The following is a 24,732-nucleotide window of genomic DNA, read 5'->3' as shown; positions in this document are numbered from 1 at the left end:
CTAAACATGTTTAAAAGCTTACTGTTAGTAGTTGAAGCTCTTGAAAGCCCGGTGCCTTTGTTTGTATAGCCACAGTATTAATAAAGTCAGGAATTTCAACGAGTGCTAATAGTCCTAAAAGAGGTATTTATTCTTAGATGTGCAAAGGGAAAAGAGGATTCAAATTCATAGCTTACTGCTTCAGTGCCCAGATTTTGTCAAGAGACAGGTAAAACAGCTTACTTACGCTTTTTCCATCAACCGACTCCTACCCTAAAAATTAGGTGAAGATTTTAACTTCTTCAGTGTCCTCTGGAACGTACGCACATAGATAAGTCACCCTCCTAAGATGTAACATCACTTGAAACTTGGTTTTTTCAATTTCTAAAATTTTATTTTTAAATAATCTCTCCACCCAATGTCGGGCTCGAACTCACAACCTTGAGATCAAGAGTTGGCATGGTCTACCAACAGAGCCAGCCAGGTACCCCTTAACTTGTTTTTATTTTATTTTATTTTTTAACGTTTTATTTATTTTTGAGACAGAGAGAGACAGAGCATGAAAGGGGGAGGGTCAGAGAGAGAGGGAGACACAGAATCCGAAGCAGGCTCCAGGCTTCGAGCCGTCAGCACAGAGCTCGACGTGGGGCTTGAACTCACGGACTGTGAGAACATGACCTGAGCCGAAATCGGACGCTTAACCGACTGAGCCACCCAGGCACCCCTTTAATTTGTTTTTAAAATGCAATAATATATAGCACTTACATGCTACATGTGTATATCGTTATTATTCTAGAATCGACGACCAAGCGTTAGTAATTGTAATGAGTATAGTTTTTATTTAAGTTGTCACTTTTCCCAAATAGATTGCATTCTTTCTACAGAATTCATGTAGAAAGTGGAAGGGGCTAAAGTGTGTCAGGTTTAGAACAGGATCCCACTGGAATTCAATGTTGTTCGGCTGGAAATTAATAAAATGTTAAAGTTTTGTTAAACAGTACCATAGTCCCCACCTAATCCAGTGGGGATATGTCCTAAGACCCCCCTTGGATGCCTGAAACCACAGATAGTACAGAACCCCCTATATATACTGTTTTTCTCCTGTACATACTAGGAGAATGTTTAGCTTCTAAACCAGGCACAGAGATTAACTACAAAAATCATAAACTAGAGCAATGATGCTGTAATAAAAGTTAGGTGAATGCAGTCTGTCTATCAAAATTACCTTATTGTACATACTCACCCCTCCTCTGTGATTACGTGGGATGAGAAATATTCTACACGATGAGATGAAGTGAGGGAATGTTGTAGGCGCTCTGATGTGTAGTGTTTAGCTACTGTGGACCTCCTGACGATGTGTCACAAGGAGGATCATCTGCTTCTGGACTGAGGCTGACAGCAGGTAACTGACGTGTGGCGGGGGGACCTAGTGTATTTGAAACACGAGCAGAGTGGGTCGTGCAGTATAGCACACCCTCGTTGTTTAAAGGGTTGTCACCGAGTCTCCCAGATATTTAGCACAGATGTGCATTAATAAACAACGTCTCTCACACGCAGAAAATCTTTGATAAATTTTATTCTCCATATTTGGGTAAGGGTACAAACTCTAGACCGTGGCTGTGAAGTCACGGTGGTAACGCTGTGCTAGAGATGATGGCTGCAGGTTGGCTGCGGAATAAAAACGCAAGAAAGATGGGAGTGGCATATGCAGTTGCTTCTTATTTTAGGATGTACAGAGAGTCTCGCCGGTAAGTACCACTCCAGTTGTCTTCATAATTCAGTGTTAGGGAAACCCACGTGTTTTCTACTCATCTATGAAATCACCCAATTGGCAAGCAAAACATCTTTGTATAACCTATTTCTAAATACATGAGAAATAAAAGGAAGAAAGTAAAAGGATATATAAACTCATGCTGTCGTAATTCTAATGCCTATCTGTAAAAACATGTGGTCGTAACAATTGCTATCTAAAATTTTCATGATTTGCAGAAGCCGCTGATCACTCCCACGTTCATGTCTGTTTGCTTGGTCATCTAAAGATGCTTTTCAGATTTCAAAAGATTAGCCATTATTGTTCTCTTTGTGCCCCTAAGGAATTAATAAAATGCACATTGATTTCCTTCCTTCTCAATGTTCCAGTTAAAAGCTAAACAGTGAAAAAAATACAAGAAACATTATCTTGGACACCTTTTTGCCATAACAGCAAGAAATATGCAATATAAACAGAACTCAAGTTTTATTTTTTTGTTGTTGCTTTTTTTAACAAGACTGTCAAGAATAATACAGGTTCCGTAGCTCTAACCTCCTTAAAGAAGATGACATTTAATTTGCAACAAATACCTGCTAGCGAAAAGGCATTACTAGCATTTTAAAAATTTGTAAAAACTTGACAAAATATCTCCTAAACAGCAATCTTTCTATTTGTAAACAAAATAAAAACAACTGGTTTATCCAGTTTTCACTGCACGTCAAACGGGTGGTAAAGTGATACAGATCATCTTTGATTTTAAAAGAAGAATAATAAAAGCTAAACTAAATTAGACTCCACATATTACAGTCCCAGGGAATATTTTTGGAGGAGAATGATGCGGGTGGGGGCCGGGGTGGAGGGGTGGGGGGGAGGGTGGTGCTTAAAACAGGCTAACACATGACATCTATTTTAACAGTCTTTTTTCATTTACTCATATTGCCTTGATACTTTACAATTATTTTTTTCCTACAGGTTAACAGTACTGTTGCTGTACAATCCATAATTGTTTTTATTTCTCTAAAGAAGTAAGTGTGATCCATTTCCTATCAGTTGCATAAACACACTTGAAACTTCAGGCATAATAGGAGGGTAGTTTCTTTCGGTTTCTGAGGGCTTCCCTCTGTCACATCAGAGATGTTAACAGCTTGGCCTATACATGCATGCTGCCAGAGATAGTTGGGTGGTACAGGCACCTCCTATTTCAAGAACACAAATGGAAACTAGGTCTGCATGAGGACAAACCACACCTGGATGTCCGTGGCAGCCCTTATATTTATTCCTTCACTTTGCTGATATAGTCAGCGAATTTGGAGACATTTTCTTCCTGCTGTTCTAGGGCATCTAGGACAATGCCCATTGGTGTCCTCTTCAGGCCTATTCCCTCCATTTTATTCTCCAGTTTGTTCTTGAGGTTCCGAAGTCTCAATGACGCGTGGATGAACATCACTACGGAAAAGAGAAACGTGGTTAGCACCGAAGCAACGGCTCTTTGCCCATTGCAGCCTTAGGCTCCCCATCTTCACACTTTGGGTCAACTGCCACGGCTAGCTGTAGTCCAGTCTGGTTCTCTAATTTACCCAAGTCCTCACATGGATCCTTGGACTTGATATAAAGCTGTTTAAGTCCTATATGAAGTGTTCTTTGTGTGTGAAGGAAAACACAGCAGGCAGGACTGTCATCTGCCAACCATACCTTCTCTTTTTCACGTTGATATTGTTACCTTTTTAGCTGCCACTTAAATGGCTTGAAATTCAAAGTGAATCAGTGTGATTCCAACTTACATAAAAACCTTACACAAAGTTTCCCAGAAAGGAATTCATGCTCAATTCAGGGATTTCAGGGATGATCAGGTGACGTCCTCCTTGGAGGCACCTCCTGAGGCATTTTTCCAAAGTGATGGATATAGATGTATAGATAAAAACTAAAGGGGGCGCCTGGGTGGCTCAGTCGGTTGGGCGGCCGGCTTCGGCTCAGGTCATGATCTTGCGGTCCGTGAGTTCTAGCCCCGCGTCGGGCTCTGTGCTGACAGCTCAGAGCCTGGAGCCTGCTTCATATTCTGTGTCTCCCTCTCTCTGACCCTCCCCTGTTCATGCTCTGTCTCTCCCTGTCTCGAAAATAAATAAACGTTAAAAAAAAAAATAAAAAAAAAATAGATAAAAACTAAAGGTTTTACACATGTCAGGTACCCTAAAGTTTCCCGAATTTGCTTGATCATTTAGAATTACTCACGTTGTTTATTGAGAAACATTCCCTGTCCCCTCTCCTGGACCTCCTGAACCAGAACCTTAGAGGGATGGGCCTGGGATCTGTATTTTAAATAGGCATCACACGTGATCTACCAGGAGCGATTTTTCAAACTGCTGTGTATATATAAATTGCCTGCAGAGCTGTTACATAGGCAAATCCTAGGTCTCCACCACCCAAAATTCAGACCAGTAAGACTGAGGTAGGTTTCCACAATGTAAAATGCTAATATTCACTCTGGATGAATCTCATATAGGTGATCTTGGACCATCATTTTAAGAAACACTGGTGTGCATTTTATCTGGAGGCTCCCAATCTAGACTGGCCATTGGAAACATTTGAGGAGCTTCCTAAAAATACAGGTTTTGGGGAGGAGCACTGTCAACTCACAGACTCAAGATCTCTAAGGGATGTGGCTGGGAAATTTGTGCTTTTTACAAGTGTCCTACATGATTCTCAAAATCATCAAGGTCTGGGAGTCACTAATCTTGTCTAACTTCCTAATTTTATAGATGAGTGAACTACAGCCCATATAGGATACCTGGTCCAAAGCACACGGCTGGTTTCTAGCATGTCTAGGAAGAAAAATCTGGACCCTTGATCTCTACCTATGATACATTTCATTACACTGGCCTGTCTCAGGCCCTGATGTAGAAAGGCACTGAAGTTAACAAGCTGTGTGTCAAAGCAGAATCTTTGAAATACTGAGCCTCTAGTATATAGGGTAAATGTGAGGAATATTTTTAAAAGTCTTGACTTTGCTGATTGAAATATTTTGTCCAATAAGGTGTGGGATCCATCTATAAATATTCTGGGCTTAATCTCACATATCCCCAAACAAGCAACTGATTTTATTTAATGGAAAAAATACACATGTGAAATGCTATTAATGAGTTAAAAGACTGTTCCTGTCACTTATTATAATCGAATTTTAAGTAGATTTCTGCTGATGAGACTGGAACTATATCTGTTCTCTATTTCAGGTTCCAAGTGTTTGGGATCTCAGCAAACAATGCATGTAAAATTTAGAAAATATCTAGTTCTCTTCACCAGAACTGGAGTACTTGGTAACTATATTCTGGGCCAATTATTCTTACAGACTTAGGAAAGTTGGACACTAAACACGATATACTGAGTAACTAGAGAGTAACTAGTTTACTTCCCAATGAAATACATTCATTCTTGCATCAGTATGAATGCATCAGTATGAATACATCAGTATGAATGGCACTTAAAGATTGAGAACGGACTTGAATATCAGACCAATCTGGAGGCCAGTGCAGGGTGTACAACTTTCTTGCTGTGCGACTTGGGATTTGTACTTCTTTTGTTTATTGTTGTAGCACCAGAAGGGTGTCTGGCACAGAGCAGGCACCCAGTAGACCTAAATCTATGGACTTACTGCACCATTAGCCTTGATCTGCTGTTTCCGAAACTTGTGATAATTTTGCAGACACGTCAGCATATGGAAGAAACAGGGTAGGATATTCCCAATGAACAATTGCTCCTACATTTTTTTTTAAGGCAAAAGAAGACTGAGGTTCACTTACGCAACAAAGGAAAAGTGATGCCAAACACAAAGACCATGACTCCCCCGAACATGGATATGAGGAAGTAGCTGGCCAACATGACCACCATGACAAATGCTGTGGGGTACTGCTTCTTCATCCGGCGGAGGATGTCTTTGTTGTGTGCTGCCCACACAAACCCCGTGAACACCAGCACCACTACAATGCCTCCAAGGATCATGTTGAAGGGGCTCAGGAACCTGGAATGCGAAAAAACGAGGGAGCCTGGGTCAGCAGTAGTGGGAGCAGGAAGGGAAGATCAGAAAGGTAAGGAAGAGCAAATCAGGTGTTGAGTACTTACTCGGCATTCTATCTAAACTGGTGCATTTAATCCTCATAACCCGATGAGGGAGATCCTATTAATTTATTTCTCAAATGAAGAAAGTGAGGCACAGAGGTGAGAAAACGGTGGAGCCAAGATTCACACTTGAGTAGTTTGACTCCCACCAAAGCAGTCAGTCTGTCTCATTAGAGGTCCACAATTTTCAAAGACTCCCCCCCCCCCCCGCCGGCCCCAAATCCATACATGGCTTTTATTGCATCTGTAAAATATCACAGACAAGTCTGAGGACACTGTATGTCCCTGCAGCGTGATGTTGACATTTTCTGAAATGTCAACAGTCCTATGGCCGAGAGTGGTCCTCATTCTTATAGTAATGGTAGTGAAGAGCTAAAAGGCCTCTTAAAATTCAAAAGAGACCGCCTCTTTTGAAGGGGCTGTTTCACTTTCATTATCTTCTGGGCTCTGGTGCACATCCAGTACAGTGCTCACGTATTTTCTGAGCTCTGCAGGCTTATTCAAATCCTCATAGGAGTTGCCACAACAGATGCAAGTCACGTGATGGCCTCCGTGGGCCAGATCCAGCCTACTGTTACATATGTGTTTGCATTGGATGGTGTTTACAGAACTTTTATTTGAATCACACTGTGTTTAGAAAGTCCATAAAACTTGGGATTTCTAACTTCTCCAATAAACAAGAAAATCTAACAACAGTAGGCCCACTTTTCCACATGTCAGCCACTGGCTGGAGCACCTTCTCTTTCAGATAGAACAAATGCTCTCCAATTAGCTCTTGTCCTCCCACCATCTCCTGCATCTCTGACACAGAGGCCCCCATTGAGCTGCCATTGATCGTTGTTTTTCTAACAGCTGCCCTGCATTCTCTCTTACATAACCTGCCTGGCCCATGGAGGCATTTGAGTATATGACTCTTGGCAGAGAGAATCCATTATAATTCTTTAAAAGGGCTGAGAGTATCATTAGGGGATGGGTTATCAATGGAGATTTCCAAGCACAGAGCCTCTGGCTTCATTGTTACGGGAGTCAAAGGTTACATTACTGTTGATAATAAAGAAGAAAACTTAGATCCAGTATTTCATAAGAGAGAATGACTGGGTGTTACAGCCCCCACTCTTACCCAAACCCACAGTGAATACAGAACCCTGAATGTGACATTTGTGATCAGCAAGTCCCATGAGCTACTAACTTCTTACCCTCACAATAGGCTTGACGCGTATTTTACTTGGGAAGGACAATGAGGGTCAGTGTGTTTTCATCATGCTCTGAATATCAACACGACAGATTTGGAAATGAGGGACAGAAGCAAACGGGGCAATGGAAAGTGAAGCCAAGAGCTTACTTTCACTGAAATTAAACAGACGAAGGATTCATACTCAGAGCAGGATTCATATTCAGGATAACTAAGATTCTTTTTTTTTTTTTTTTAATCCCTTTAAATTGTAGCTCTGATTCTACCTTCTGAAACATAAAAGCTATCTGAAATAGTTTCAGATAAAAGTATCACATGCCTTAATGGGTGAAATTGGGTGTATAATCAATGTGAAAGTGCTTTGGAAAAGTTAAAAAGGCCTATTAAAATGCATGCTATTAAACAATGGTAAGAGTAGTATAGGAGTACATAATTTAAAGTTAAATCCCATAATAGTAAGTTGCTTATTTTATTCACAACTCTTGCAAATACTTATCCTCCTACAGGCCATAAATCTCTTCCTCAGAATAGAGTCTACAGAAATAAACAAAAATGCCAAGATTGAGTTGTAACAATATTCACATGAGTGGCATATGATAAAAAAGTTTTAGAAATAACGTGTATGGCCAACAATTGCCTAGAGGTGGTATATACAGCTATTTTAAATACTTAATAATAAAAGAAGACACTAATAATACATTGAGTGGGCAAAAGCAACTGTAATTCTGTTAGGTGGAGATAGATATATACATGTGATAGATATATATACATATATATGTGTGTATATATATGTATATATATATATATGTATGTATGTATATACATATAGTATAGCTCAGAAGTAGAAAGCTTCACAATTAGTATATTATTTTGTAATTAGAAATAAAATGAACATGCAACAAAGGAAAATATAAAAATATAAAAGCAACTGCTCCCTGATCCCAACCCAGGCTTGGCACAGGCTTGCTACAACAGCCTATCTTTACTTCCGTCATCTCTCCAATAACATGAATGCAATTTCAATTCATATTTCATAGCGAAGCTGTTCCTTCTCCGACCCAAACCTTGGTTCCCTACTCATTCTGCAGATCTTCTGGCCAGGGTTCACCACCCCACTCCTCCAGGCTTTTCCAGTACCCAGAACATGAACTATTCTGTCTGTCCTTCACCACTTCTTTATCATCTGGGGGCCACAAGTCACTCTGTACTTTTCTCTCTTTTAAAATTTTATCTGGGTTATGCCCTATCTGCTGATTTAAGCCCAGAATCTGGGAAAGACAATTATAGGCCTGGAGAAAGGAAGAATTCGGACAAAAATAAAATCTTTTTCAGCAGACGGTGAGGAAATAGAGTGGAGAGGCCCAGGAACTGTCACCGATTAATAAATCTCATTCCTAGCTCTCAAGAGATTCCAGAAGAAATTATCCTGAAAGACTACATTGGTTATACAGGGGTAGTAGCATCATGGGTAGCTTACCCCTAGTTGTTTATTAGTTTCACCCAAATATTTTTCAGCTGTAAAGAAAAGCAAAGATCTACATTAACTCAAAAAACTACAGTGGAGGGTTCAAGTTAAAGGAAACACTTTGCATAAAGTGCAAATAAAAGATGGATGGTTGGATGGTTGGTAGCAAAGTGGCAAAGGTATCCTACTCAGTTCTTTACAGAACAGCTATTAAAATGATTCATGAGGTGAAGCATAAAATCAAGAGTATGCCAAGCTTTGTCCAGTCTTCTCTGTTGAAGTAAAATAGGCATCTATGCTGAATGTCTAAATAAAACCCAGGACAAAGAACAACAAAAAATCCAAGCCTGACTCAAGCAATTCCAAATCTGCTTGTCACCTGTTCCTGTTCTTCACAGTCAAGGGAAAAGAACAGAGCACAGAGCCCTATAGAACTGGTTTTAGCTTACAACACGCCCAGCCACACAGTCTATAATTAGAAAGTAACCAAGTTTCCAAGCTGGAAAAAAATGAACAAAGTTACTGGGAGCAGAAACGATTTCCCCCTTCTTCTGAAGTGCCAGTCCATTCTAACAAAGAGTAAAATTTGTACCGCTCTAATGCCTTGGCGCCTTCCTGCACTTGGAGGAAAATAAAACACCTACACCACCCTCTAGAGTTTAATTTCATTTTCCAATGAGTGCAGGAACTGGGGAGCCAGTTCTTGTCTGAGATGAGCAAAGCTTTTAGTCCAACAGCGGGGCTCTTAGTCACAGCGACCCACAAGAAAGCCCAAGAACCTTTAGGAAAAAAAACTTCCATAAATATGCTACCCCAGCTTTCGTGGGCACAATTGCCACTGGGCTCTGATGGTGGAGTTTCACTTACAGGTAATCCCTGAAGGAGGAAGGGAGGGAGGAAGGAAGGCAGAGCGGTAGAAGGGAGGGAGCAGGGCAGAGAGGAGTGGAGAGGACAAAGGGAGAGGACAAATGTAACTTTCTGTCCTTGGTGGAAATGGGACCTAGTTTAACAAGTCAAAAGCATTCAGTATGTTTTCCTCTCGTGGGATAAAAATATATACCTATATGCATACACATCCTATTCCATAAGTAAGTCAGTAAATAAATAAATAAATGTAATGGTCAAAAATTCTAGTGGAAACATCCACGGTTGTAAAGAGGTTTACAGTCCCATCACAGAATCCCGTAGCAGCGCGTTCAAAAATAAATCAGTTCAGTCCCGTTGCACAGATGAATAAACCGAGGCCCAGAGAAGCGAAGAAACCTATTTCTAGGGGTCTAGGGGAGAGAAAAGGGTGCCAGCTGATGTCAGTGTGACAGCAATTCGTACTATAACCCGTTGTGCATTGTTGAGCAGCTTCAGGAACCTCCCCCACGCCTTCTCAGTATTCTTCCAGTTGGGGTCAGCAATGAAGCATCGTTCTGGGAAATCCCGTGGCATTCTCACTTCTGTCTGAAAGAAGGTTGCTGTAAGCAGATGTGGACACATGTCCTGAATGTACCAACATGAGTCAGGTAGCTATAGCTATGGTTTTAGCACAAGTCCCTGAAGGGGGAAGAAGAATCTTGGCTGGTCACAGAACTTCAGAGCTAGGACACATCTTGAAAAATGCATCTCATTTTGCATATAAACAAGCTAACGAACGGACAGGTTAGTAAGTACGTCCTCAAACCCATCAACTATAGAGTTGGCGATAAAAGTTTACCAAAACAGAGGTTCTCAGATCAAGTCAAGGGCACACCTGGTAACTCCTGTCACACTACAATGCCAACAAGAGTCAAAAAGGCAGTGAAACACTTTCCGGGCAGGGGAAGGAGCTTCGCATCGAGTTCCAATTTTCTAACCCAAAAAGCTATTTTTGTAGTTTGGTTCCTGAGGAAGCCTGACTCACCAAGAAAGGGAGGGAACGATTTACTCACAGTGGATCTGTCTAAATTGGTGATGTTTTGCTGTGGTCCTGAAACAGCCAGAGGAGTCACTGCACATATGAATCCACCCATCCATTCTCTTGCTTCTCCTTGCTCTTAGAATAAAAACACAATTCGTTACACATTCTCCACGGCCCCACAGGGTCTGGCTCCTGCCTGCCTGTACCTCCAGGGCTGCTACAAACAGTTGTGTAGTTTGAACTCAGGACACGGAGGCGGAGGCCCAGCTGAGGTAAGCGGGGGGCGCCAGTCCAGGCCACAGTTCACTCACTACACAATCTAGCTTAGACGGCATCTGCCAGGAGTAAGGGGTGTTTTTAATAATGAGTATGAGGGGACTAAGGGCTGGTAGCCCAGCCTGTGCTCTCCACGTACACAGCCTCCTGATTCCACACCCCGTCCTCTGGGGTTTCTAGAACTCGCCCTGGGTCTGGCCCCCACAGGCCTGCACACAAGCCATTCTTTGCCTGAGTCACTCCTACTGCCTTCAACTCCCAGCCTAATCCATCTCTCTGACCACGTGATAGCACCATAGGCCTCACTTTCATTGCCCTGATCACAGAGGTGGTTTTACATTTACCTGACTGAGTGTTGGATGAATGTCCGTCTCGCACTAGAGATGAAGCTCTCTAACGGCCGGGACTGTAACATTGTCTCCCTGGCACCTGGTACAGGGCCTGGCATACAGTAGGTATTCAATACGTGTTTGTTGAAAGAAAGAAGAAAGGTAAGTAAGGATCTAGCGTACTTTCATGTTATTTAAAAGAAGCCCAGGAACTTTCCATGGCCACGAGTGAAGCGATGGGAGATTTGTCTTGGACGAATCACTCTTACTCTCATTGTACACTAAATATCACTGGAGAAATAGTCCCTGTCTTTGTACCTTCACAGAGTTGTGATGAAACAAACAGAGGAAAAAGAAAAACAGGAAACTTTATGTGAATGCCCGTGCAGATGGGAGTTCTAATGACCATGACATGTTCGGATGGGGTGAAAGGGCCCTTTGGCTGGCCGGCAGGAGGAACTTGGTAAGTCTTGCCACGAGTATGGCTGGGGGCCAGGAGGGAGAGTGGGGTGGCGCAGAGGGAGACTTGTACTCCTGCACACCTGCCTATATAGGCCCCTCTTGCTCTGTGACTCCTCTGATAACCCCGAGGGTCTCCCACGGTGCTTTAGCTTCCCTACCTGGCTTCCATCTTGGCAGGAAATATTTCTGACTATAAAGTATAAATGGAAAGGTACAAATCAGTTTCGAGTCAACACGATCAGTGTCGCCTAGGCCTAATAATCACCAGGCAAAGGAGCCTTCACGGCACTGAAAGTGGGATGGGAGCCTGTCTCTTTTGTCACAGAAAGGGCATAGTAACCTAACGTTGAGATTTTCTTAACCAATTGAAGTAGGAAGACCCATAGTATTTATTGCATTCTTGCTGTGTATGTATGGCTATTGCATCCTGGGTACTTGGCAACATGAAACTAAACATTCACATCCACATGATCCATTGTCTTTGCAGCAGTTGGCATGTCAAAAGTATTCACAGTAAGACATATCTTATGAACCTCCATGTTTTCTTTTGTGTTTACGAAGCTAATGGCTTATTTTATTTTTATTAAATAATAAATTGGGCCTGGTTTAGAAGCCATACATCTCATACTTCCCTCAGTGATGCAGCTTCAAATAACAGCGTACAAGGCTCTGATTAGATGGCAACTCATCCCTTTTAAACGTTGCGTCACGGCAAATTTCTAACATATACAATGGTAAAGAGAATAGTATAATGGACTCTCGTGTATACTAATCATTGCTTTCAGCAATTAGGAACCTATGGTTACCCTCACAACAAATAATGCTTTTAAGCTGCAGTAGAGAGATATTTGTTTACAAACTGTTCTTTCTGAATCCTTTTAGTAAAGTAAATTAAATCGCCTTCACATGGCAGGTTCTTACAGCGCTGGCTGAGGAGGCTGGGGCTGGGCAAATGCAAATGAGCCTGGTGACACATAATCTTCCATCTTACAAGTAGGCTCCTGTCCACCTCCCACCAACTCCCAATTTCTGCCTTCCCTTCTGTTTCTCTGAGGGACGAGCCACACTCACGGCACACTGAAGCAGATAAGTAGAAGCAGGAACCAAAGCCTCAGTTTCCCACTCCGGATGGACTTTCTGCCATCTCGGTGTCCCCGTTAGCGAAGGCTCCATCTAAGAGCAGGCTGAGAAATCCTATTCATGGTAAACACTTGCAGAACAGAGAGGCAGCCTGCAGCTTTTGTCCAAGATCACAGGCTTGAAAGTGTTCTCTGAAGTAAGAGAACAAGCCCAACGCAACAGACAGAGGAGGATCTTATGGGTATGTATTCTGAAGCTGAGTGATAAAGGAGAGAATTCATTTGCCCAAAAGAAAAACAATAAGAAATTCCCAATAGTGCTGCACAAATTTGGTATTAAGTGGATAGGTCAAGTTCATCTTTTAGAACTCAATTTCTTATACAGAGGTCTTGGCCCCTACTAAGTAGATTGAGAGCTTTTGCCTTCTACAAAAGGGGCCAGGAATCCCAAATATGCTCATTTGCACACTTATCCAGAATCACTGTAAATCCTAAAGTAGGAAAAGGAGACAGAAACAACCAACCCCTGACTGATGGTGGTGGGAGTGTTTTTTTTTAAAAAGTGTGTGGGGAGAAGCCAAGAACAAGGTTGCATAAATGGTGTCCAAGGATTTAATGAAAGACAACCCTTATTAGATGAAGAATTTTGAGATTAAAATTTTATTGGGTGTTGACAGACCTCCTAAATTTCTGTACTCATAAGAAGCACATCACCCGTCAGGGAAAGATATGCCAACATTGCATGTGCATACCTCAAGTGTAGATAAAGAGGTATGGGAGAGCAGGAGAAGATGAATTCTGGGAGGATTAGGAAGGCAGGGTGGAATTGTATTCCTGCTCATATCCTCAGGGCCTAGACACTGTATGACACGGAGTAGGTGCTCAGTAAATACTCGTTGAACTGAATAAAAGACATGTCAGCTGCAGGTGAGGAAGAGAAAATTATAATTACCCTTTCCTCTGTCTACATACTCAATGCCTTCCCCATTTTTAATACCTGAGTTTTGAAATTTGGCATCATAATGTACAGGAGAAATGAGATAAGTCGGGTTGAAAAGAATCTGTTTGGGGCACCTCGGTGGCTCAGGAGGTTAAGCTTCTGACTTCAGCTCAGGTCATGATCTCGCAGTGTGTGAGTTCGAGCCCCGGGTCGGGCTCTGTGCTGACAGCCTGGAGCCTGCTTCGGATTCTGTGTCTCCCTATCTCTCTCTGTCCCTCTCCCGCTCGTGCTCTCTCAAAAATAAACATTAAAAAAAGAATAAAAAAAGGAAAGAATATGTTTGTGTAGGTATTTCTGCACACTTGCTATGCTTGTATAAATATTAATTATTATGTGTGTAGTTTCATCTTGCAGCCTCTAGATACTACGCATGATGAAGGTAGGGATCACAGATTCTCATTCTGCACTGTATCTCCTAGCACAGTGCCTGAGAAGTCAGTAAATGCTTCATACTCTGTGGAGTAAATGGATAAAACAACAAAAATCAGAGTAATATTGTAGCATTGGTGTTGAAGCTGATTAATCTCAAAAACCTTTCCACTAGGTTTTGGCATAAAAGCACTGCAATTGATTTCATCTACAAATGTTTTAATACATTCCGACTCAGAGCATCCCAGGGCTCTCTTACCCTGCTCTTCCTTTACCATCTAGAAACTTGGGGTTTTCATCCTTGCAGCATTAAAAGGTATAATCCATCTGACCATTTTTTAATACCAAAGGCTGTAGCCAGAAGGCTTAGAACGTATTATAGGACCACACTCATTCCGAAGAGATTAAAGCAATGCTCTTTTCAAACAGAAGCACCAGCCTTCCAGAAATCCCTTGCCATTTCAAACAACGGGTAGCATAAAGTGGCAGCTGCAGGTTTCACCCTCTGGTAACACCTCCACAGGCCACATGGTGGAGAGGTGCTTCAAGAAAATACAGGCTCATTTGTTCAGCGGCTACACGGTGCTGTCTTAAAGGGGAGGCCTGAACGTACACAAATGAAAATAAATGAGCCTGTTGGCTACAGAGGCACTGGAGTCATTTATATGTTTGAAAATTCTGTGTGTGGTTGGCGCTTCTGATGCCGTGCCAGGAAATAAGAGTCCCGGTGGCTGGGGGGGGGGGGCGGAATTTGTGAGAATAAGATGGGCCAATAATTACAAATGTATGAGAGTCGGCTGTTCAGATGAATTAGGTTAAATAGGAGATGCAGAATATTTGCAGGATGATTTAACAAAAAAAGTACTTCATATCAATAAAAGAAGCTACTGGGGCGCCTGGGTGGCGCAGTCGGTTAAGCGTCCGACTTCAGCCAGGTCACGATCTCGCGGTCCGTGAGTTCGAGCCCCGCGTCGGGCTCTGGGCTGATGGCTCAGAGCCTGGAGCCTGTTTCCGATTCTGTGTCTCCCTCTCTCTCTGCCCCTCCCCCATTCATGCTCTGTCTCTCTCTGTCCCAAAAAATAAATAAAATGTTGAAAAAAAATTTTTTTTTAATAAATAAATAAAAATAAAAATAAAAGAAGCTACTATTTAATAGCAGTTTTTGGTTTTAAGTAGCCACACGAACTCCAGCCTTTACATTGGTGAAATTGGGGGTTCGATGGGATCAGTACTTCTCAACTTCCACTTGGGGATGTATATCAGAAACTACTTGGGGAGTTAAGATCCTGGACCATTCCAAAAATGATGTATGTAGAATTTCTGAAGTTAACACCTGCACATATGGGTACATTTATTTAAATTTTCTCAATGTTTCTTTTGAACCAGACCAGACCAGTGCTTCTTAAATTTTAATGTGCCTATGAATCATCTGGGAGTCTTGTCAAAAAGCTGGCTCTGATTCAGTAGGTCCCAGCAGCTGGGAAGAGGCCTGAAATTCTGCATTTCCAAACTCCCAGGGTGAGAGAGGCTGCTGTTCCATGGCCTGGAACAGATTTAGCTTTCTCCAGCTCCACTCTTTTGGCATTCTATTAAGCACAGAGCAATTTCCATCCACAATCAGACTGTATCCCATACTGAGCATTTAAACTTCAAGTGTAGTTAGGTGTTGCCTTTGTGTTTCACTTTGAAAATAGAGGCAGAGACTTGTATTGCTGTGTGTGAGGTAAGAAGAGTATCTAGGGGTTCCTGGCTGGCTCTGTCAGTGGAGCACTTGACTCTTGATCTTGGGATTGTGAGTTTGAGCCCCATCTTGAGCATAGAGATTACTTAAAAAAAAAAAAAAAAGAATATTTAGTGCCAAGACGTATCGTGTCAAGGATGGAGACGGTAAGTTAGGTCCTCTTCAATCTTGATTTTAAAAATGCAAAGCCACTTTCAGCAAGACACACATTTCCCAGCTTGTTATTTACGCTATTCCTTTTAACCTCTTCTGAAGTGATGCCTGAATCTCAAAAGGAAACTGAAGTCTTCAAGGAAAGCAACCCAAGTGTTTACAAGAAGCACAAGTTGCAATTATGGCAAAACCACTGAAGTGTATTCATCCTCTAATACTTCTAAGAGAATACACAAGTTGTTAGAATTTCAAGTATACCTGTAACCTAGAATTTAATATAATAACAGCAGCTAATGTTGAATTGTTATCACTTGCTAGGTTTTAATGTACTTTATATTAACTAAAGTCATACAATTCTTATTTTATAGGAATTCCAGAGCAAGTGAACTTTTGAGCAGAAAACTAAAAAAGCAACTGCCAGAATTCTGTCAAAAAATAAAAAGTCTGAGTCGGTGGAATCAGTACAGTCTTCCAGGCAGATCAATAAAAGAATGATCGCATAACAAATTTAATAAATCAAGGATAATCATCAAAGCTGTGTAAGTTTCAAATCTGCTCCATTCTTAGGTTTGAAAAGTCAGAAGCTGGGGGCTAAAACCAAACTGTTTTGCTAAGTAACTGCCAAGAACTCTGTTTTTGTAACTTGTTATAAACCAACTTATTTAGTGAAGGTGATCACTAAATTATCATGATTTTCCTGGCCACAGAAACTTGAGCAGGTGTAGTTCAAGGCCAAGGTTACCACCCCTGTGATTTCAACCAGGGGTGATTTTGACCCCCAGGGGACACCTGGAATGTCTGGAGGCATTTGTGACTGTCACAGCTGAGAGCCTGGTTGCTAGTGTCATTCAGAAGGTAGACAGCAGGGATGTTGCTAACTGTCCTACAATACACAGGACAGCTCTCTACAACACAGAATTATATGATCCAAATTGTCACAGTGCTGATGTTGAGAAAACTTGCGGGAGAGTATTTCACCGAAATTCGACAAGGGCAATAGGAATTAGTGAAGAGCTTGACTACTGATCTTTTCTAAATTGAATGTTTTACATGACAGTAATCCTGACCAACGGGTAGCAAGTGCTGTCAGCAACGACCCAGTTGGAATCACTTTAGGAGCATCTCCTTGCTATGTACTAACTAACGTGCTGCTGTGTGCTTCAAAATAATTTGTTTCATTAGGTAGGTTAAAAGCTGCCCCCATGATTACGTTGAGGCCTTCTGTTCATTTATTTACATTTGCATTCACCAACTAAGCATCTGCTATATAGTAGGCCTCAGGGATACAGTGAATAAAAATAATGATAACCACAACAAGAAAAAGAAGAAATAATCACACACTAAACCCACGGTCTCTGACCTCAAGGAATTTATAGTCCAGAGTAGAGACAAGGAAACAGACAACTTAAAAGCCTGTGAGGTAACTACCAGGAAAGATAAAGGCACAGGTGTGTGGCCCAATTAACATAAGACAGTGAGGGGAAAAGGGAAAATGTTTCCTCAAAGACATGGTACCAACCCTACATCTTGAAGGAGAAGCAGGAGTAGGTAAGTTGGCAGCTGGAGCTTGGGTGGATACAGCTGCTGGGGTAAAGATGCTGTCTACGGTTTTCAGTAATCTCCATGATCATACCAAATGATGAAAAAAATAATAAGTAACATTTGTGGAACAAAAACTAAGAGCCGGACACTATTCTAAGAACCTTGTTTGTATTAACTCAGGTAATCTTCATAGAAGCTCCATGAGGGCGGGTATTATAATTAGTCTCATTGATAGATGAGGAGGCTGAGGACCAGGCGTAGTTCAAGTCCACGCTTACAGAGCTAATGACTGGCAGCTGGGATTTAAAATTCACTTAATCTGGCTCTGTTGCTTGCACTCTTAACCACTACTTTCTACTATTTGAAGAGCCAGGACATAGGACGCCTTCAACAAGGGCTGTTAGCTAAGAAACTTACTCAAAGCTAATGTGCTAGCTTAGTGCTAGAGTAGACCTACTGAGAGGAAGTCACATGCCTGGTAAACCATGCTTTTAGAATGAAGACCGACCTTATTCTTTTTTTTTTTTTTTTTTTTTAATATGGAACACTTAACAAATTTGCATGTCGTCCTTGCACAGGAGCCATACTAATCTATATATCATTCCAATTTTAGTATATATGTTGCTGAACTGAGCATGAAGACCAAACTTCTACCCATGGATTATGAGGCCCTGCCTGATCAGCCCTCATATACAGATTTATCTCTATCCTAATCCCTCTTACTGTCCATTTTTACCAAGGCAACCCTTTGTGTCTTCTTTGGAGCTAGATGATAGGTGTTTGGTTTTCCTTCTTCCTTTCTGCAATCCGCAAGAACGGGCTCTCTCCATCCTCACCCAAGCCAGTTTTCAACACAGGAGCATTCACAGTTGAGGCTGGAGCCTTCTAACAATGCCCTGGAGGCCCCTCCTTACTATTAGGGGACAGAACACCCTTTGAACACGGTTCCTTATCCAGTAAACACCCAGGCGACATTTTCACACACACTGTACCAAGATGTCATAGGAAACTATCAGATGCCTGTAGAGAATCCAGATAAACAGCTTCTAATACTGCTCTGACCCACCCATCTACTGACATCATCAAGAGAAGAGAGTTCTCTTTAGAATGAGAAATGTTCCAAAATCAACTAAGCTCTCTGACCCTGAAGATACTTGGTTTCTTCCAGGTTTAAGAGATTATAATTCTAAACCTCATGACTCATAAGAAGATGGCATAGTGGTTAAGAGCACAAGACTGGGTCTGTGACTTTAAGCAAGTCATTTATACTCTTTGAGCCTCAGCAACAATAATAATAACAATGATGACAATATGTCATCTCACCTCATTGGGTTGTACAAAATAATACAGGTAAATTACTGAACAAAGTACCTGGTACACGGAGAGCTCGATAAATGATTGCTTTTGTTGTTATTAGATTATAAAGAAAGAAAAAAGTCGTTTGTGGAAAAATTACCGAATGTGTGTTTGTGGACACAGAAAACAGTCAAGGATCATGTACCAAATTCTTACTGCAGTATGGAGGAAATCTCCTATTTTACACGCATGTAATTTTCAAAACAATTTACCTCTGGCCTGTATCTTTTGTATGGCTTTAAAAATAAGGTCAATAAAAAATAAAGATGGCTCTTTTTCACTTTTATCTTCAAAAATGTCACTGCCAACCAACATTTCCTATTTGAAAAGGAGAATGGGAAGGCCAACACTCCAAACTGCCCGAATTAGTAGGCTAAGGCACCATAATGAGGGAGCTATATTTAGCCAGGGGGCTGGACCCTGACCTTCACAGTGAAAAATGGATTCCATCAAAGCCTGTGTCTGGTCTGGGCAGTACACCTCTCTGAAAAGCAACAGTTTCCTTGAACATTTGATGGGTCTGGGTCAAACTTTGCCCGATTAACGAAGTTTGTGGGGCTACCTCAAAAAAGCCTCACCTCTAGATCACCAGACAAAATGTCTGGATTGCTTCTTTCCCAAGGGGGAGCAAAGAAAAAGAAAGCAAACCAACGGATACAATCCTATATACTATTTGGTTTTTGTTTTAAAGACATTTTTTTAGCATTCTGGCAAAGGAGCCTCAAGCATAAGGTTAGGAGAAGGTTCTGGAGGCAGCTGCCTCAGGCCTCTTGGCAGCCACCCTCCCTCAAAGAGGGCTCAGAACCTGTGCCCTCCACACACTGAGCCATTCTCAGAGTTGGTAATTCCTCAGGCAACACAGAATGAGGGCCTGTGTCACTGTCTACCAATTCCCACCAATGAGCGTTCTCTTCCGCATGGGGGCAACTATTCTGAACCACATCTGGAAATTGCGAACTCTCTCTCTCCTCTGTGCTGGGTACTTGGTCCTACGGCTTCCCAACAACTGCCACCTGTCCATCGGCTAGAATTCATGTCTGATTGATCTTGTTGTGTTCCGAGCCTGGCACAGAGAAGTGACTCAATAAGCCAAAGACCAGCAAAGCAACTCAAGAAACCACCCTCTTTGGCCTTTCCCACCCCCTCCAAGTTTGGCTCTCTCCTCTTTCTTCCAGGCCAGCTTGCACTTCCCCTCTGTAATGGCAAGCGCGTTCCTTTATAAAGTCTGAGGCTGCCTCTTTCTTTAGAGGGGCGTAGAATCGGCCAGATCTAGAATATCACCATCCTGCAAAAGAGAAGCATTTCTTAAGGGGTAAACTACAAGAAAACGTGGTTTCTAGTAAAGCAGGTGCGCCTGCTGGAAGCGGTGGAATCCTATGTAACACAGAACACTTTCAGATCAGGCACTGAAAAGGCCTTGAATACACCGACACCAGGAAGTGAAAGCAGCAAGAGTGACCACGCCTGACAACTCCTGGATGAAAAAGCAAGAGAACCCCATTCCTGGGGTCAGCGCAGCCGTCACCCCACACCGGGAGATGCGTCACCAGGGAACACCCACCCTCTTGCTCCCAAGCTCAGATTCCTTGTACGGTGTGGCGGGCACTACGCAGAGAGATCGACAAAACACGTCCCTCCTTAGGTACCCTTTTTACACTAACACCCCAGAATGCAGAATCCCGATCCACACCCCGTCGCCCAAGTCTCCCAGGGCGGCGCCCATTCCCCCCAGCCCCAGGATAGGGTTTCACCACCTCCCTCTTTCTTCTTATTTTTACAAAACAGGGGCACTGCGAACATCTCCTTCAGCAAGTGCCTAATCAGGGTACAGAGAGGGGGGAAAAAGTCATTTTTCTTGTCCGAAGCCGGCAAAATGTCCTCACCCCTAGGAATCCCTCCACTTCTGGGCCCGAGGCGCGGGATGGAAAAGGGGACCACAAGACGGCTGCGGCCTCGCCCTGACAAGTTTCCACTGGCTTGACCGCTTGCACTTGCCAGGGCGGAGGCTGGGTGTGGAGAGCTTTTCCACATCCCGGGATCTTGTGCACCGGAGCCCCACAGTACCGCCCTCGATCGGCGCCCCGGAGGGGGACCCCACTTACCCCACAACGGAAATCATCATGGCAGCCACCACCAGGTAGTTGGTCTGATAATAGAGCAGGTTGCTCACCACGCGGTTGTTCCATTTGGAAATGTCCCTGAAGTCCGGCCGGGCAAAGCGGTCAGAGCCAGGGAAGAAATCGTCCCAGGCACGGAGCGGAGCGAAATTCACGTCCATGTCTGGTCTCTCAGCTTCTTGTTCTTCCCCCTCTGGAATCTGGCGGCGGCGGCGGCGGCAACCGATCAGCTGAGCTGGGTTGGAGTTGACAGCCGCTCTGGCTCAGTCGGCTCTGAGGTTGGTGAGCAGCGGAGCGAAAGAAATTGGGAGCGGGCGGGCGTTTTTCCTCTTCTTTACTTCTTGATTGGCTCTGAGAGGTTGGTTACAGGAAAAGTGGGGCCTCGCGGCATAGCCAGGGGCAGAGTGCAAAATAGAGATGAAATGATAGAAAGAAACCAGCGGAAGTCCCCAGGCTGAAGCGAGATGGCAATGACTTCCCTACCAGTCCTAATACACACAGCCTCCTTTAAAATATCCCTTTTGAGTCTTTAACCTAAGAATGTTCTAGACTTTAAGGAAATTTTTTGCAGCTGTTCAGATGCCAGTCTAAGAGAAATGGAATGGAAGGCAACTATAGTGTTACTGAAGATGAGCTGTTTTTGAAAACTAACTAGTTACTAACCTCTGCACATCTGAATGCAATTCTCATGCTTTCTGTTTCACCATGAGTCACTGAGTGAAATCAGATTGGCAAAATGGGAAAGAAGGACGTGTAGAATGGAAAGGCTGGCTTGTTTTTTCACTTCTCTCTCTTCTGCAACTCTGTCTTTTCTGGACAAAATTATTGAACTACTGTGCTATTCTGATACTGCAGTCACTCGAGTCACATCAGCCTTGAGCTGGGAGGTCATTCACATTTGAAAGCAAACAATGGTCTGCAGTGACCAATAGTGTACAGTAATTGCTTACAATTAGATATTACTGCTATTGTTATTAATAATAGCGCAGGCCACGATTCATATGTATGGTATTAATAGTGCTTTAACCTGATTTATTCTCGGTGCTTTATTATGAACATCCTCTGATTTTTCTCTATCTTGCAGTTTTATTGGTGTGGCTGTATCTGAGTAGGCTTGATAGGGCACTAAAAGTTTGAAAACTTCAGTAGGATGCCAACAGATATTTTAAGTCCTTTCAAGGCACTATAAAAACACTGTGGGGGATTTTTAAAAAGGTAAGAAGAATTCAGCCTTGCCCTGCCTTCAGGGATCTTGCAATGCAGTGGAAACTAACTTAAATATATTACAGTAAGAGGAGTGCTCCGGAGAGACGTGCCAGACCTTGGTGATCAGTTACAGGAAGTAGGAGGGTGTGGAGGAATTCCCTGGGGCTTAAGAATTTCAAGAGGCAGCACTGTGGGCTAGCTGAAAAAATGATCTTGGTCGTGACCAGCATACCAGCCCCATTAGGACCCTGCACCTGTTGGAGAGATCAGTGAGCATTAGGAGCTGTGACCAAGACCCTTCCAACTGCTCAGGACTGCATGACCATAAGCTGTCACATGTCTTTTAGTAATAGTATGATTCCTCATTGATCATAGGCAATTGATATGCAGTAAACGTTTGTTCAGCATATATTTATTTATTTGTTTAGGGGCACCTGGCTGACTCAGTTGGTGGAGCATGTGACTCTTAATCTCAGGGTCTTTAGTTCAACCCCTTTCCCCCCCCCCCCCCCCCCCCCCCCGACATTGGGCATGGAGCTTACTTTATTTATTTATTTTTTTAATTTTTTAAGGTTTATTTATTTTTGAGAGAGAGAGAGAGAAAGAGACACAGTGCGAGTGGGAGAGGGGCAGAGAACAAGGGAGGCACAGAATCCGAAGCAGGCTCCAGGCTCTAAGCTGTCAGCACAGAGCTCGACGACAGACGACACGGGGCTCAAACTCACTAACCGTGAGACCATGACCTGAGCCAAAGTCGGATTCTTTTTTTTTTTTTTAATGTTTATTTATTTTTGAGACAGAGAGAGACAGAGCATGGATGGGGGAGGGGCAGAGAGAGAGGGAGACACAGAATCGGAAGCAGGCTCCAGGCTCTGAGCCATCAGCCCAGAGCCCGACGCGGGGCTCGAACTCACGGACCGCGAGATCGTGACCTGGCTGAAGTCGGACGCTTAACCGACTGCGCCACCCAGGCGCCCCTACCAAAGTCGGATTCTTAACCGACTGAGCCACCCTGGCGCCCCAAGCATGAAGCTTACTTTAAAAAAATAAATGAATTTGTTTGTTTAAACCTCCAAAGAGGTTTAAAAATAAACATCAACAAAAAAAGCTGGATATAACTGTATTTACCATGATTTCCTTCTCCCTCTCTCATAAAATATTAATCATGCTTCTCTCTCTGGCTGCATATGAGAGAATTTTTTTTTCTCCACTACACATTTCTACCTTTGTCAAAATCATTTCAAATAAAAATGGACACATGTGGAATCCTTACTTTATGTCAGGTACTATTCGAAATGCTATTAGTAGCAGCTTTTTGCCACATTTCATTCAGGGGGTCAAATTCAATGTAAAGGTTTTCCTGGGGCTCTTATGTCCACACTTATGCTTCTAGACAGGGCCACCTGAGTATTTATCTGTCTGTATACAAACCACAGTGGATAGTCTAATAGTTTATGATATATTCCATTCCAATGAAAAAAAATCTGTTGCATGTCTGTTACTTTCATTGCTGGCTGTCTCTAATTGGTCAGTCTGAGCCAGTGGGAGTGCCTGGTGTCATCTACCAAAACACCACCACAGGAGTCTAGGTGTTAGACCCAAGGCATACAGATGCAGGGCTAGATGCCTCTGCAGACCTCTTCTCCATCCAGCAGCACCCTGTTCCTGGACCTCAGCTTCCTCCCTGTGAAATAGGTAGGTTTGGACTTGGTGATTTCCAAGGCACCTGTTGGTTTCTATCATCTGAGGGGGCTGTGGTGCTTGCTGCCACTAATCAAAAGATCTCCTGAAAGTAGCATTGCTGGGGTCCAGCCCACATGAGCCTGTTTTGAAAAGCACCGGTTTAATCTCAGTGGTTTCTACCTGTAGAGTAGTCTGGAGGGGGAAAAAAAAGAGCTTTCTGGGTTGATGTTGAGACACCTGACCTGGGAAAGTGGCTGGTATCTCCTGCTACTGACTGTGGACTGTGAACTCTGTCCTCTCCCATTTACTGCCTGGCACTAATTTTCAGCTCAATGAATGCTATTAAACTCAACCTGATTGGGGAATAATAAAGGACAAAGAGGAGACAATATCATAATTTATTAACAGCAGCTACATTTACTGAGTACCCATTAGGCTATATGTATTCCACGTCAGTAGTTCTCAAACTTTATTTTGAATAGAATCATTCAGGGCCTTGCAGAAGGTTGGGGGTGGGTGTGAGAACTTGCATTTGTAACAAATTCCCAAGTGATGCTAATATGCCTGATCAGAGATTATATTTTGAGAACCATTGTGTTTTATCCAATTCTCAGTCTTACAAAGTAAATATTTTACAAATAAAGACCCAGAAGTGCCGAAGGTGTCATAGTTCATAAGTGAAGAGTTAAGGATTTATTATTTTTTAAATGTTTATTTATTTTTGACAGAGAAATAGAGCGCAAGCAGGGAAGAGGCAGAGAGAGGGGGGACACAATCCGAAGCAGGCTCCAGGCTCTGAGCTGTCAGCACAGAGCCCAAGGCAGGGTTGGACCTCACAACCCTGAGATCATGACCTGAGCTCAATTGACTGAGCCACCCAGGAACCCTGAGGGTTAACGATTTAAACTGTATTCCTGAGTCTATATCTCATTTTTCCAACCTTCCGCTCCAAGAAAGGATACATATATGTGTGTATATATACATACATGTATGTATATGTATATATACATACATGTATGTATATGTATATATACA

The 24,732-nt window shown here is 42.7% G+C and overlaps 1 protein-coding gene and 1 non-coding gene across 2 annotated transcripts; both read right to left on the bottom strand.

Moving 5' to 3' along the window:
* Positions 1–1,537: 1,537 nt before the first annotated feature.
* Positions 1,538–21,077, bottom strand: ARL6IP5 (ADP ribosylation factor like GTPase 6 interacting protein 5). The gene is made up of 3 exons (XM_003982412.6): positions 20,794–21,077; positions 5,524–5,741; positions 1,538–3,175 (listed from the first exon to the last, which is right to left on the bottom strand). Exons 1-3 carry the CDS (start codon positions 20,967–20,969, stop codon positions 3,003–3,005), a joined length of 567 nt encoding a protein of 188 aa, XP_003982461.1. The 5' UTR covers positions 20,970–21,077; the 3' UTR covers positions 1,538–3,002.
* Positions 17,869–17,972, bottom strand: LOC111559616. The gene has a single exon (XR_002740745.1). It is a non-coding gene; the product is annotated as a U6 spliceosomal RNA (small nuclear RNA).
* Positions 21,078–24,732: the final 3,655 nt, after the last annotated feature.

The sequence above is a fragment of the Felis catus genome, chromosome A2, assembly GCF_018350175.1.
Source record: "Felis catus isolate Fca126 chromosome A2, F.catus_Fca126_mat1.0, whole genome shotgun sequence".
NCBI classification, from domain to species: Eukaryota; Metazoa; Chordata; class Mammalia; order Carnivora; family Felidae; genus Felis; species Felis catus.
Note: the sequence above shows the minus strand (reverse complement) of the source record. Positions and strands in the feature narration are given on the sequence as shown.

Coding starts and splice junctions, on each gene's coding strand:
- ARL6IP5 (XM_003982412.6), bottom strand. CDS start 20,969: ATGGACGTGAATTTCGCTCCGCTCCGTGCCTGGGACGATTTCTTCCCT. Junction 5,742..20,793: donor ATGATGATTTCCGTTGTGGG/GTAAGTGGGGTC, acceptor TTCGCATTCCAG/GTTCCTGAGCCCCTTCAACA. Junction 3,176..5,523: donor CATCACTTTTCCTTTGTTGC/GTAAGTGAACCT, acceptor TCTTTTCCGTAG/TGATGTTCATCCACGCGTCA.